This window comes from Lonchura striata, chromosome 1 (assembly GCF_046129695.1).
Source record: "Lonchura striata isolate bLonStr1 chromosome 1, bLonStr1.mat, whole genome shotgun sequence".
NCBI classification, from domain to species: Eukaryota; Metazoa; Chordata; class Aves; order Passeriformes; family Estrildidae; genus Lonchura; species Lonchura striata.
The window spans coordinates 111707483-111723054 of NC_134603.1; the positions used below are offsets into that span (position 1 = coordinate 111707483).

Consider the following 15572-nt stretch of genomic DNA (forward strand, 5'->3'; position numbering starts at 1 on the left):
CAACTCTGAGAAGTATCTTTATTCATTACTACCTTTTGTGTCTTTGTGATTTATGTTTAGTTTTAATCTATAGACATTTTTGCAGGCCAAATAGATTAAAACTAAACACAGATTTTTTCCGTCTGTCCAAATGTATTGTTCAAACCATATTTTGGAAAGAACCACTGGTGTGTGGCATTAATTTTTGCAACGGTGGTTTGGTATTGTATGTTGTTCATTTTGAATAGGCTTAGTCAAGTAAGCAAACCACAAATATAAATATGATGGCAAGTAAATTCTTTTATGTTCAGATTTCACCCCTGATTCTTTAGCTGAATTTCTTTGTCCCCCAAACCCCTGTAAAATTTTGTGTTCTTGGAGTGAAAAGTGCCGTTAATGAAGACCTATGTTCTTTCAGTGTTTGCAAGAGGTGCATTCGGAAAATGGACCATCACTGCCCGTGGGTCAATAACTGTGTAGGAGAGAATAACCAGAAGTACTTTGTACTGTTTACAGTAAGTATTTTGCAGGTGATGTTTGAGGTTGTCCAGTGGGAAGTGCTGAAATGCAGTGCATAGTCTGTGAAGCACTTCCAGGGCTGGTGTTCTCTTCCTTCATATTTTGGAAGAACTTTATGGGGACCTGCTGCAGCCTTCTGTTTCACTAATTAGGGAACAACCGGCCCCCACCTCCATCCATCCACAGCAATGGGAAAAGGCACCACAGGAAGCTTTTGTCAGGGCGTTTTGAGGTTTGTATTGATGGTTGTTCAGCACCTATTTTGTAATGCGAGTAGTGTATTGTGGTGATGAGCTCTTTGAGTGAGGGGCCATCCTTTTACATCAAACAGTGGCTGGTAGGGTCCCAGGCCATATGTAGGGTTTCTAAACATTACAGTTGTATGAGTGTCTGTGTGGGATCACATAATAAGAGCTGTTGCCACATCTAAAAGAAGGAGTGGGAAGCCTGCATCTCCTTGGATAGGAATTATTCACCTTTTAATTGCAAGTGGTTTATTTTTGTACTCGAAAACCAAGGAGGTGCTTGACTTTTTGTACTATATCTGTAGCATAATGAGTAAGACAACAGGAATATAAACTTGAACAGTGGATATTTTTGGAAGGTTTGAAATGTGTTTCATCAAAGTGAACTGCAAATATCCTGTGGGAGTAGTGTGAACATTACAAGGCTGAGTCTCAGTGATGCTCTGTTTTATTAATAAATCTTCTGAGATATCTGTAGGTTTGAGGAAGTATATTATCATATTACCAAGCAGAAAGGAGATTTTCAGTTGAATGACAGGCTTAGTGTTCTATGAAGTGGTCTGCAAGGATGTGGATTACAGAACAAAATTAATCCCGTTTCTTTCCTATGAGCAAGCAGGTTTTTTAACCTTGAGAAGTGAGCTAGGTGTTCTCAAAAGGATTTCAGTTACTATTAAAACCTGATATCCACTTTCAAGCAGACTGTATTTAAGACTTAATTTAGTTGAGAAGAACAAAATAAGAGTTGCTGGTTTTGTTCTTGGATTTTCTTTTTGACACATGAGGAAGTGAAACAACAGCAGCAGGCTCAACTTGCAAGGAAAACGAGAATGCTCCCCTATTGCCTTTTGCTGCTTCCAGAGGTGTTTCTTATTACAAAGTTTCTCTCACTTCTGCTACCTGTCTATCTTTGTCAGAGTTTGTAGGTTCAGAAGAGTAACTTTTTTAGCACTGTCTTAGTAAATTGTAATCTATGTGTAATATTGCACATAGCTTCTGCTCTAACTTTTTGTTACATACAGTTTTTATTACAAAGCTAAAACCTGGTTTAAACCAAAAATTATTAAGTACAAAGTATTAAAACCTGAGAGAAACTTTCCATGCCAGTGTCTGCCTCAGGAGAAAGTACTTCTTAAAAAAATACATAATTTTTCTGAACCTCAAACTGGAAAACAGATAAAGTGCATTTTCTAGTTAAAACAAGATAACTTGTTTCTCTGGGAAACTGTAGTGCTGTCAAGAGCTTTGACAACAGGATACCTTGATCAGTGTTACTGCTCTCTGAAAGTCATGCAGTACTCTGCTGAGGTAAGGACAGTAAGCTGTGTGGAAGGCCACTGTGGGACACAGGAGGCTGGGTTTTGGATCCAGCTGGTGTTGGATTCAGCAATCTGCCTTGTGTTCTCTCAGAGCTGTTTGCAAGAGAGAATGAGTCTGTGTAGTCATGGCATTTGCCAGCTTCACAGTGCTTTTTCAGGGGAGATGGGAGAGCTTGATGATTTTTGGAGTTGTGTTGTGGTTTGAGTTTATTTTGAAATCCTATCACTATGCTTTTAAATAAAGTGTTGGGAAGATTTAGCATTTTGGCCTATGAACTCACTTGGTACCTGTATTACATCTTTCATTTTTCAGATGTATATAGCACTGATTTCCCTGCATGCCCTAATCATGGTGGGATTTCACTTCTTGTACTGCTTTGAAGAAGACTGGACAAGTGAGTATAAACAAAATACCTTATTAAAATAACAGATTATCCTTTGAGTAAGGATAAATGCAGTTGGCTTGTTTCAGAAGAATGCTATCAAGGTTCTGCTATGCCATCTCTATTTTTTTTTAAATCTGTTTAATGATAATTCCTGGGCCCTTATAATTCTTTTTGACCTGCTGGAATCTCTGTCCTGAAAAGTCCTCTTTTAATTTATGTCTGATAGCGCCTAGGAAAAAGCTGATATGTAAAGACACCTAAGGAGTATGTGTGCAATAACCTACTGTTGACATGAACACAGTGCTAATTTCCTGAATGGCAGCAAAAGATAAGAAAAATGTGTATGCTTTTTTAAAAAGAGTACTGTGAATCATTCTTGCAAGACTGCCAGGAAAACATGCTGCTCAGATCCAAAAATCCACCCTTAAAAGAACAAACAATTCCTTTCCTCAGAAAAAAAATAAACCCAACAAACCAAAACAGAGTCCAAGCAGCTCAAAAAAGCGAAACCAAAAATCTCAGCATTCATTCTGAATGCTGTGAGTACATACTCTGAATTCAATGAGTACATTTTCACAAAGTCAGTCTATGTATGTTCCTATAGCCACAAATGGATATAGGAAATCCTCAATGTAATGCTGAGTTGAACAGCAAGGTGTCAAAGAATGTGTGTGCACATGTATGTACTGCTTGTGAGTATTTTTTTTAAAGGAGGAGGGTTTTTTCCCTTGGAATTTTGGTAGTGTTATTCAATATAATGACTGGTTTTAGTTCATAGTACTGCAGAGGATACACATGAATTGAATTTGAAAAGGTTCCTCTGCACTTCAAAACTTTGTAAAACAGCTGCCAGCTGTCACTGAGAACATCTGCATTTGACTGCAGGGACCAGGGCTGTAAGGGAAGGAGACATCAAAGGGTAGTTTCCCTTATGTCCTTTCTCAGAGCCTGTTCCTGTGGGGAAAACACTTTCCTACCTGCCCCAGGTTTTGGTGGCAGAACAGAGCTGTTAGGAGAGATGGATATATTGTTCCAGCTGCCTTGTGTTTGTGCAGATAGTGTTAGCTCCTGAATATGGTGTATCTGTTTAAGTCTCGTATCTGATTAGAAAAATACAGGCTTTTGGTCAGAGTCTTAGATTTTGGAAAAATCTGGAGACATTCTGGCAATTACAGCACTGAACTGTAACTTTGCAGCATTCAACTATGACTTTGGCTGTATAATATTACTTTCTTCTGCTCCTCCTTTCTAATTACCTTCTTGGGTTTCTTTTTTCAGCTCTTGCTTGAGTTTGCACTATTGAGTATGAGGAAAAATAGGAACTTGGTTTAATTTGACCTTCTTTAAGTTATGGCTTAAAACAGTTACGAAAGGAAGCACATTGGTCTTATGTTGGTGCTACATATGCTTGTGTCCTGACTGTCAACTTGAGATTTTTAATGGACTTATCACTGTGGAAAATCTGTTAAGTCTAAGCTTTAAGGGAGAACCTGCATTGAAATGGAGGAGAATGGTGTCCTAGTTGTTGTCCTGGGGAAACACCGAAGTGGAAAAGAAAGTTGCAGTCTTGAAGTGTTGCAGGGGTTTTGGAGGGCTTTTTATTTTTTTTTTTTTTAATTTGAGGGTGGGATCATTTTATGGTTGAATGTCGGAGCTTCCCTGTGCGTATTTCTGGGAATGTTGTTCATATAATTTATTTGATAGTTTGGGTATGGGAAACTCATGGCTTAGTGGGTGTTTTGCAGCAGGTGCATTACTTGATGTCTACCCTTACAACTCCATTCTTTTGTCTTCACAGAATGTAGTTCCTTCTCTCCACCAACTACAGTGATTCTACTCATCCTCTTGTGTTTTGAGGCTCTCCTATTTCTCATCTTCACCTCAGTTATGTTTGGGACCCAAGTACACTCCATCTGCACTGATGAAACGGTGGGTGTCTCACACTCTCTCCTTTACCCTGTCTCTCACCATTTGTAGAAGCAGAGACAGGCTACAGGATTTTGCCTCATGTCGCATGTACCCTTTGAGGAGAGATCCAGTGTAATAAAGCTGAGCTAGCACAGTGCTGGATGGTGCTCTCTGAGGGTTCCTGTGGGACACAGGGTACCCTGTATATTGGCTGGGTGCTGTGTTGACAGTACCTCCCATAAGGTAGGCATAGGTAGCTGGGGTTACTCTGTAGAGAGTATTTGTCCCTGTGGATTGGAGAACCTTTCTCCTTTAATGAAGAGCTTTTACATTGGTATTATCTGAAATTCAGCTGTGTGTCCTGGTTGTCACTATTCACAGGTTTATGTGATGGAAAGGCTGGAAATCCAAGATGAGAAGTTGGGGGAGGAACACGTGTGTGCACACACACACACAGAGACACACACACACACAGAGACACACACGCTTCTTTTAGGCTAGAAGATTTTCCAGCCTTAGCTACCTGTTCAACAGTTCAAAGACTCCTTCCAGAAGGAAAAAGAAAACGGAGTGGAGTAGGCTCATGGAAACTGCTGGATACAGTCTGCTGCAAATCCACCAAGCCATCTCTTATTGGAAGATAGCATAGTAGAGATTTTATAGTAATATTACAGTCCTAAATCTTTTTTGCCCACTTCTGCAAAGATGAAGCTGGTGACTCCTGGGAGTGTTCCCTCACTTGTGAATAATTGCACTCTTCACCAAGCACGCTCAGGTAATTGAATTAACCGGAGTGGCTGGAGAGAAGTGATAGTCTTAAAAGAGGGACAACTCTTCTTTCCTCCCCTGCCTCCTTTAGGTTTCTTTCCCCTTGTTTGCCCATGGCCAGTTGAAGCTAGAGGAGGTGTTTTTGCTGCTGTCAGAGGGCTGTGACTGGCATTATATGCCCTACCAGCCCGTTGTTCTGAGCCTTTGTTTGCAGTGCTTTCCTTAGTGCTTGGCTTCTGCAAGAGGCTGATGTTCCACCTGTCTGTGCTCAGAGAAAGACTTCACTGTGCTTTCTAATGGGGAGAGCTCCAGAAAGAAGTGCAGTGTGGTACAGATCCTGCTGAGCTTGTGTTCAGCAGTAAGCATGTAAATTAGCAATGCTGCCTGTGAAATCATCATCTGAATTTCTCTGTCTTTGGAACCTGTCAAGAATTTTTAGAAACTGCTTCCTACTGCTGGGCACCCAAATAAGTTCCCAGATTTTCCCTTCCAGTGTAGTTCTGGGAACTCGTAGATGTTAAAGGAACAATGCCACATTCTAAAATAAAGGAATGAAATATGGTCTCCCCCTGTTGGGTTATGGAGTTTTATTTTTGGGTGTTTTTTTAATATGTTCCAGTAAGGACTCTGCTCTCTGGAATGTCTCATTGTTGGTTTGCTAGCATTGAGCTAGCTGTGTGCAAGCAATCTGTTTTGAGCAGAGGAATATTTCCAGGTGAAGGCTTCTTGGCGTGCTCTCTTGCAATGTTCTAATTTGCATTTTAGAGACAGGGCCGTGTGTTGCCCTTTTTCCACCTTCTATTCCAGTCACTGGGAGACTTCATTCCTCATCTTGAGTATGCTGTCCTGCCAAGATGGTTCTTTTCTGCCTGAAGGGACCCAGAACCCTGGTGTTCTGCTGTTGTCTCTGGAGGTGCCATTACCAGGGATCAGCACAGCTCCTGCAGCTGATCCATGTGCTCATCAGAGCTCCCAGCATCAGTAATTTGAGGCACACAGATGTATTGCAGTGCATTACTGTGTAACATGGGAGACACATGTAGGTCAGGAGGAACCTTACCTTGCAAAAGATGCAGAGTCAAGGAATTGGGTAGTCTGCCAGCTGCTGCTGCCCGTGGGAGAGTGATGCTCTCCAGTGACTGCTCTTACTCATTGTGCTTTTGTAGCAGCCAGGCTTTCCTGAAAGACCAAATTCACTTCCTGAGCTTCAGACATTATTTTCTTTTTAATGTTTTAACTAGTGAATGTTTCAGCTGATTGCTTGATGGCTTATTTTTGTTCTGCCTCTAACCTTTACTAAACAATGCCAATGATTTCTTGAAATCAGTATCTTACTTAACCCTCTCTCTCTGCTGTCAGCCCATGCATGTTTTAGCAGTGATTCTAATGATACATGAAGAGGAGCGAGGTAGACTCAGCTACACTGAGCCATGGGCACTTCCTGAACTTGCTTGGTGAATCTGGGAGCATTACAGAGATTATCTTTGGGTTTGTGGGGCTTTTGTTTTTTTGGGGTTTTTTTTTGTTTGTTTGTTTGTTTTGTTTTTTTTTGGTTTTTTGTCTGCAAGCTTGTAATGGTTTCTTCTAAAACTTTTCCATCTGGTTAGCATATAATGCATTCAGCCATTAAAGCTCATACTTTTTGTTTGGTTTTAAGTGGTGGGGGTTTTTTTATTGACATCAGAGGCAATTTGGTTGGCAGGTCTTAAAATGTTTCTGAAGTATATAGGTCTGAAGCAAATGAAAGCAATTTTATTTCCAAGGAACAGTTTCTAGCTTTAGTATTTTTTAATATAAAACAGTGAGAAGAAAAGGAAAGGCAGTACAGATGCATTTGTATTTTCTTACTCTGTCCTTTGGATAAGGGGTAACTGAGAGTAGACCTTTCCCCGAATCCAGAACTACAAAACCTGAGTATTTGACTGAAAATGTGATATTTCTGTTTTCAGGGAATAGAACAGTTGAAAAAGGAAGAGAGAAGATGGGCTAAAAAAACAAAATGGATGAACATGAAAGCAGTATTTGGCCATCCGTTCTCTATAGCATGGCTTAGCCCATTCGCAACACCAGACCAAGGAAAAGCAGACCCCTACCAATATGTGGTCTGAGGAATTCCTGACCAGCATTTCCACTAAAATAGAAACATATTACAGCACTCCTGTTACAAATTTTCCATGAATGTTCAAAACAAAAAGCAAAATGAACTTTTTTATGTCTATTAAATGGCTGATAATTGCAGAGGGGAAAAAAAGCCCTGCGTTCCACCATTTTAGATAATTCTATATCTCTGGCTGAAACTGATGCTGCCTTTTTTTTTTTTTTCCCCTTTCTTTTTTTTTTCCCTTTCTTTTTTACCACATTAACTTTACTGGCATTTGTTTCTCTTTGCTTTCTGTATGGCATAACTAATGTGAAGGGAATCCTCTCTTCCTCTCTTCTCTGTTATGACCCATCTCTTCTGAGTAAATTCTCATGCTGTCTCCTGAGTGTGATGAGCTCTGTGGATGACATGTGAGTGCCAACAGCCCTACACAGACACCTTTGGACTTCCTGAAGGAGCACATTGCTCTTTCATAAGTGAACTTGAACAGGGAAGCAGATACTTCACGTTCCAAAAGGTGCAAGACCAGAAGGCAGCACAGCAAGTGAGCCAGTTGATCTGGTGATCACAAACAGTAAAGTACTTAAACGTTGCCAACACCAATTCTCACTCCACCCTCCTTTTTCCTTCCAGCCACAGAACTGATTCCATCTTTCTGGCATTATTTTATCTGTTCCCTCCCTTGTGTGCAGGAAATTGTTGCCCCTTTAGGATAACTGTGGCAGATTTAGAAGACTTTTTGGATTATTACATGCCTTACACTTCCAGGAAAGAAAGAAAGCTAATTTTCAAGTGTTTAGAATAGCAGAATCATGTTTTTTGATGTGTGTTTGTCTTGGTAAATGACTTGTTAGAGCAATGCCTGCTAAACAGTGTTAACGTGAAAAACTGACATGAATGCCCAGATTACTATAAAGACTAATATTGATGGGATGTGTAAGTGTTCCAGGGTGATTGATTCTATATTGTTAGCTTTGCCCTGGTTTAGAGCTTTGTAAATCTTTTCTCCTGTTTATGCATACATGTGTATGTGTGTAAGCACACGCACATATATGTGTAAGGGTTTGAAATTGGGAAATAATTATGGTAAGGAGCATGCATGCTGTTATGAACTGTGTGGTGATGAAAAGTGGGAGGGACAGAAGGCATTCCAAAAACGGGTAGAGCTAAACCATTCATAATTCCAGCTGTTAATGTTAATTACAAGATGTTGTGTTCAGGCAGGAATTTTATTATATTTTTGATTCACAACTCCCATGGGCTCATCAAATGAATTGTAAACAGAGGAAATACACAAATCAGCTGCATCTGTGACTTCCAAGGAATCTTTTCTTTCCTTGGTTTAAAATATTTTTTTGGAAACTGACCTGCTTAGACTGCTTCAAAGCCACGGGGGAAGGGAGGGAAATCAGGGAAGGAGAAATTTAATGGATGTCTCATATTGGAAGTAATGTGAATGCTGCATCTTTTCAATCTGTTAATGCTTCCATATGGAAAACAAATGCAATAAAACTTTTCCAAAAACTTGCTTGCTGTTCTTTCTTTCTTTCTTTGTTCCAAATCTTGGGAAAAATCTGTAATAGTTTTCTGAACTCTCACTTGTGTATGCAAGCAGGCAGAAGCATATAAAAGTTAATTAACTTGAGTGTTCAACTTCTAAGTTGAAAAGTGAGTTTACTGGTATATATGATGAAAAGTGAGTTAACTGAGTGTACTGATCTGTTAATCAGTGGTTTATTTCACCAGCTGGGAGAGGCTGAAGCTCTGGTTTAAGTATGTGATGGTTTTTTTCAGACAACGCTCCCAGCTTAATTGTTAAGCTGGATATTGGACCATGGTCAGTCCAGATAGTGAGACATGTGCAGGTGGTAATTTGAACTGGCAGAGAATTTGGCCCTAAAGCTGTCTTGATGCAAAATTAGATATATTGAGGGGAGAGGCTTTAGTCACCTAGGCAATTAACTAATGAATGCATTTCTCTGTAGTTCACTGCTTCAGAAATTGTTTTGATTACAAATTCTACATTCCAGTTTGGGTTTATTTTAATTACCCTTATTAGCTATTTGTTCTGGAGGAAGATTAATTACATTGTTTTGGCCTTTTGACCATTGAGGAAAAAATATGTAACTACTGAGTTTTTCTTGTTTCAAACCAAATGCAAATTGTTAAACAGCATTATATAGTACTGAGACTTTCAGTCAGACTGAGTGTTTTGTCTTTTAAATGAGGCATCATCATAGAAATGCCACTGGTACCTGTTGTGTGTGTGTGTGGTGATAACCAGGGCCTTCAGATTTCCTTGTGCTGTACAACTTTGTTGCAATTTGAATGGTATTAAAGTGAGTCAGTATTAGTATGAGAAAGGCAGGCTTACTGGCAGAAAGGCAGACTTTGCTGATGGAAAGCATTTTCTTGGTCAGGACTACCTGATTTCAGGTGCTGGTCCTGTTTTAGTGTGGCCAAGAGAAATTGAAGGACAAACTAATCAGAGCACGTCTGTTGTTAAAAAATAGGTGGTGTTCCCATGGAGAAATGTGTGAAGGAACTGCTGTAAGAGAAGTTCTGCCTTAATCATGATTTTCCAGTGGCAATGCTTCCTGTGTCTTCTCCTTAACAATCAGTTTGTCTCAATGCTTGTCTTTTTGGTTTGTTCTTTCCTTTCATATCTTAAAAGTGCATTGAAAGAAATTAATGCATTTCTTCTAACATTCAAGAGCTGTCCTGCAGATTACTTCTGGGTCAGACCATGCAGCCCACCATCCTCCTCTGGCACTGGGCAGGAGCAGATACCCAGGGCAGTAGTTGAAGAAACAGGGTATTATCCTGCAGCATCACAGTGGTCACAGGTCAACCTTGTCTAACTGTCCCCATGTTTGGAATGTTGTGCCTCTTACTTAAAGAGGAATGTCCAGTATCTTATATTTCTCTCTGTATGTCTTTTCAGTATTGGTTCAAAATTATGTAATTTGAAATAGGGAAAGATGATGCTTTCTAAGCACTTTTTTTTTTTTTTATTAAGTGGAATAGCTGCATGATGGGAAAGAAAAACAGGCATTGGTTTAATTCAATACACAAAATTCTCACTTTCTAAAATAATGTTGAGAGATTTATGTAAGTATATTTATTTTAAAAAAGTTTCATTAAACTGTAATGTCTTCAACAGCTGTGCATTCCTTCCATCTCCCTTAGATTCTTTTTAAGGCATAACCTCATGCCCTACTGACCATGTAGCCAGCAGCCAAAATTAGATCAAGATACAATTATAAAACTTCTGTTTATTTTGAATACATACTGTGAAGGGATTAGTGAGGTCAGGTTGGGAGAGAGAAAGTACGCCTCTGGCTGTTCTGATGAACTACTTCCTAATTGGCATTAGCATAACCTCAGCCTGACCTTGCTTATTGCCTTGGTTAGCAGATGCTGATAGGAGCAGGTGAGCAGTGTTTTTTGGGGGGAGGGAATGAAGGGTTGCTGCCCAGAAATGTTCCAAATTTGTATTCCCAGATGGCAGCAGGGATTGAAACGGATTACACAAATTTCTGAGGGCAGGGTTGAAGCTTGTGCTCTCAGGGAAGGTTTAAATGCCTGATGTCTGTCTGTCTCTCCTCCTGCTCTGTGCTACTTGTTTTCCTTCTCTCTAGATGCTCACACAGTAAGTGCTCCAGCCGTGTTCCAGTTTGTTACTAACACCCCGGAAACCTCTGCAGTTCGCTAAGGAACAGCACACAGCCAAAGGTGGTCTCCTGCTTTAAGCTGCCAAAGCTTCTGCCCCCTGGTTGCACAGCCACTGGGTGCTGAAAATGCAGTATCCTGGAGGAAAAGCTCATGGTAGTGCTAGAACACTTGGCCAAGGGTCTGCTGTGCATAAATTCTGCTCCTCTCCAGCTTGCCCAGCAGGGAGGTAAGCTCGGGTCCTGGCTGTGACACACAAAGTGTGGCATCCCAAGGGGCCAGAGGCTGCAGGGGATTCTCCCTGGAGCAGGTACATTTGCAAGCTTGGGAGCAGCATGAGGTGCTACAGGCCTGTGCTTAGCATTCAAAATCCTTCAAGGCTTGAATTTGTCCCAAATTACAATCCTGAGGAATTCCAACCCGGTATTGCGTCATTCCTTTCTGCACATTTACTGCTGGGTTTCTCTTAAGTCAGCAGGAGAAACGAGAAACGGGGCATGAATGAAGGAATGAAGTTCATAGAAGCTTTGCATGCAGTGTTTTGGTTTATGATGTGCTTTCTCCTGGGTCTGCTCGTGCTGACTCAGTGTTGCTGCAAACTGAGCTGCTGAGCTGCTGTTGTCTTATTTGTGAGGCTGACAGGGAGTGCAGCTGTGGTGCTGCTGAGCTGCTGTGTGTATTCCTTTCCCCTCGCTGCAAAGCTTTGAATGTTTTGTGTGTTGTCGAGAAAAGTCTGTAGAATTAGAACGTGAGAAGTGTACTGTTCTTTCTTACAGTTTTAACCCAGTTTGCACATTTTTTTTCTTTTCTTTGAGTTCATCAAAACTTGGATTCAGTATTGTTGCTTCTCTAAGAACAGACTTTCTGTGTATCACTTGTATATCATCACAAGTGGATCATACACAGCTGCAGATCTGACTCCTTTCTTACATATACAGAAGATAGGCATAAAAAATTTTACCGTATTTCACACAGTGGTAGTCTTAAAAAAATCATTAAGAAAATTAGTTTTAGTTCCCTATTTCTACCTTGGAGAAGACTACCAGGAAAAAATGGTCAATGCCCAAATTTGTTGGATCTGTTCTTTTAGTACAATCAAAATGTTTGCTTTACTAAAAGTGACATTTTTGGAAGGAGAATGAATCAGAATATTGACTGACCAAGGCTCCAGTCCCATTTTGAAGCCTCCACTTTAACCTGTACAGATTTTCTCACCTCCCAGCAGATTATCTGGCTTGCATTGTGATTTGTCTGACAATTTGGTAAATGGAAGTTGTGTTCTTAAATATTTGCTCTTAACTGGCACAGAGTGAACTTCTAGTGACTAGCCTAGGTGTGGCAGTGGTAAATCCCTGATTGCTGGGAAAAGGTGCAGTATTTTGGCTGTGTCTGAACTATTGCAGAAAATGTCCAAAGAAGGTGAAATTTTAAGTTATAACTGTATTTTGTTACTCTTTGGAAGGATTCAAAAATCTATGTGAGAAAAGGTCCATGTTTCCCAAAAGGCTGGCTTTTCAGGAACCATCCCTGTTCAACCTTAAATATCAATGGCAACTGATGACAATACATCAGCAATATTCAGACTGTCCATGAACTTGATCTTGTTGTGAGGGTTTTGCTGTTAGATTTGGAGATTGAACTCCCAGTAATGCAGAGTGTCTGTCTTCATTGTTAACTCAAACTGTAATAGCATCAGCCTGGCTATAGGTAGGCAGTTCTGCATGTGCTACAATGCTTGGTGCCCAAACACCTGCTATAAGCATGAGACTACCATAAACTCTTCTCTTCTTGCAGGGCATTGAGCGACTTAAAAACCAGAAACCAACCTGGGAGAAGATCAGTGGCTGGGATGGAATGAAGCTGGCATTTGGAGGTGCCTTCTCCCTGGGCTGGTTCAACCCTTTCTCAAACCTGAACTGCGAGAGCCCAGCACCAGCTGAAGGGGTGGCAGCAGCTCCTGCGTCTGAAATAATGACCCAAGAAGAAATCGAGCAGTTTCTGGCTCGAGAGGTTGCCATCCAAATATTGCGTGAATAAGCAAAGTGTCCAAGAGAAGCTTTCAGGTGTTTTTTTTTAATAATTAATTGTGCTGGAGATTTAAGGGTTGTTTTTTAACATACTTTCTGGTGCATTAAAAAATTCAGGAGTATTGGTCTGGAACAGACACTAAAGCACTAGCAGAAGCAACGCAAATCTCCAGAGAGAGCTTCATAAGTGATGGGGTTCATAAGCTCTTTTTCAGACTTGTGTGAACTGCTTTATTGGTTTTTTCTTTCATGGCGTTTAAGGACATTTTATAATTGTCAGATAGATTGGCTCCAGTTCCCAGAAATGTGCCATCCTAGGGAGTCTGGCTAATCTTTTGTTCTTACAGCCCTTTGGAAGACTAAATGTGTGATGGCAAGATTAGCCAGCTCTGAAGGTTTTCTGGAAAAATGCATCCTCTTTAGCCCATCCCATCCCATGGGTGCTGCTTCTGGGTTATAAATGTTGCTAGTGCACTGGTCTTAGCAGAGGTGGGATGCAGGGCTATGGGTGCAGCACATGGATGAGCTCACCCTGGGTGTGATTCCTTTGGGCTCTGAAATATCTCCAGGGGTTATTTTTTACCCTCTGTGCTTGTGAGATTGGTGATGCTTGTCAGAGGTGGTGGTGGGCTTGTGATGGTGCCAGGCTGGCAGGAGCATTGAGCCATGGCCAGTGCAGCCAGGAAGCGACAAATGTTGGCTGAGATGCCGAGCTGCTGGTGCTGGTGGGGGAAGCTTTTCCCCGGGGCTGTGGTTCATTGGCATGTAAGATGTGTGGAGTGGGAGCTGCCTGGCTGAGCTCTGCAGCCCAGGGAGCAGGGAAGAGTCTAGGCCAGGTACCAGGGCTATTTTTACAGTGAAAGAGAGGGCGATGTGAGCATCCTGTGATGAAGGTACTACCTCTCTCTGTTTGACTTGTCTAATTTAGATATTTCTCTTTTTCTGGTACCTAGAGTTGGTAGAGAATGAATAGTGCCTCCTAATCTAACTGGGTTTAACATTGTCCTGCTAATACATGCCATTACTCCAGGTTTCCTTACGCTAATTTGAAGCCAATCCCTGGGGGATGCTGGTGAACCTGTAGAAGGAACACCTGTCACTCCAGGAGGGCATCACTGCAGGAGGCAGTAGTTGCAGCAAAATCCTGCAGAGGTGTTGCCAGCTGCTGCATTCAGATGCACTGCAAACACTTGGCATCCTCCAGATGCTACTTTTAATTTAGACTGTTCTTCATTTGTGTTTTTTATTTCTTCTGTAATATGCCTTACATTAATTGTCATTAAATTTGCAGAAGACTAGAAATATACTAGAATAGAAATACTGTTTTCCCCCTACAGAACATGCTTGCTTTTATCTCCCTCTTCCCTGTAACCTGAACCAAAGATAACTGCTTCCTCTCAAAAGGAAGAGAAAGGAGGTTTTGGGATGAAAGTATGGTATTGTGAAAGACCTATATGAAGTTTTTATTATTTATAGGAGTAATAGCAAGTGGAATTGGTGCAAGATTTTTTTTTTTTTCTGTTTATTTTTAACCCCTCAGAAAGCATCTTTGTGTGCATTGATTTTGTGGCATTCAGGGGATAAGATTCTCTCCTGTACTCGTCCTCTACCACAGCAGTCCTTTTTTCTGGCAAAGGTGATAGGAACAAATGAAGTGCTTTGGCTGTTAGGAGCACAGCTTCACCAAAATCCTGGGGGTATTTCTTAATAGTTGTCCCATTCCCTGTTCCCTCTGGATGCCTCTTTGTCAGTGAAAAGTAGATCAAGAGAACATCATTAGGAATTGCATATTTATAACCTCTGGGATAAAGGGAAACCCCCCACATTTGAGGTGAAAGGAGATATCCTCATTTAGACATGAGGTCTTCAATGTCTTTGCCCTGTGCAGCAGGGTGTTGAAGGAGGAAGCTCTCCTCCTTCTTCACTAGCCTATGCTCATCTCTGTCAGCATCCCACAGGAAAGGGACATCAGGGACATACACAGGTGTGTAAAGGATTTCCTGTAGGGAGCAATGGGGATGTTGAAAGAGGAAGACTGCCCTTTTTAGCTCATGTTTTCTAATTTTGTCCTGCTGCTCCACCTCTTCATCCATTTAACATCCCTGCCTCTGGTGCTGTGTCTGCAGTGGGAATGGTGCTACAGGGAGGAACTAGTCCGTGGCTGAAAATCATCTTGAGGCAGGTGTATAGGGATGTCAGCCTGGGAGAGAGCCCGTGTGCTGCATTCCAGGGATGCTTCTCAGGACAGGGACCCTACTCTGGATAGGCTTGGATAGGCATGGATGGAGACAGCCTAATTTCTCCTCCACTCTCAGACCTGGTTCACTTCATCATGAGAACAGTTTTCATTTGCTCTGTTTCCCACCTCTCCTGTTGTTCCTCAGGTGCTGGAATTTCTGGTTTTTTTCTTTTTTTTTTGGGGGGGGGGGGGTTTGTGGTTTTTTTGTGTTTTTTTTTTTTTTTTTAATAGGGGAAACAGAAAAGTAGTGTGAAGAGGAGGGTAAGAGCCAGAGCAGTCATCTCCTCTCCTCCAGTTACAGTCTGAATGAGACAGGGATGTGTCCCTGGGCCTTACACAGGGCATGGACAGCCAGCTCCAGCTGTGGTGCCTCCAAGACATGGCAGGGTGACTTCCTATGTCCAGCAAA

At 41.3% G+C, this 15572-nt stretch overlaps 1 protein-coding gene across 4 annotated transcripts in view; it reads left to right on the plus strand.

The window, feature by feature from the left end:
- Positions 1 to 15572, plus strand: part of ZDHHC3 (zDHHC palmitoyltransferase 3) — a 37700-nt gene that overhangs the window by 21069 nt on the left and 1059 nt on the right. For 2 of the 4 annotated variants that reach the window (XM_077786707.1, XM_021540468.3), the window contains exons 4-7: positions 398 to 494; positions 2376 to 2457; positions 4247 to 4377; positions 12692 to 15336. In XM_077786707.1, the coding sequence (XP_077642833.1) occupies positions 398 to 494; positions 2376 to 2457; positions 4247 to 4377; positions 12692 to 12934 (553 nt within the window). In that variant the 3' untranslated portion in view covers positions 12935 to 15336. Of the gene's footprint in view, positions 1 to 397; positions 495 to 2375; positions 2458 to 4246; positions 4378 to 7073; positions 8753 to 12691; positions 15337 to 15572 lie in introns of those variants that run through there. The other 2 variants (XM_021540467.3, XM_021540470.3) reach the window with 2 other exon arrangements.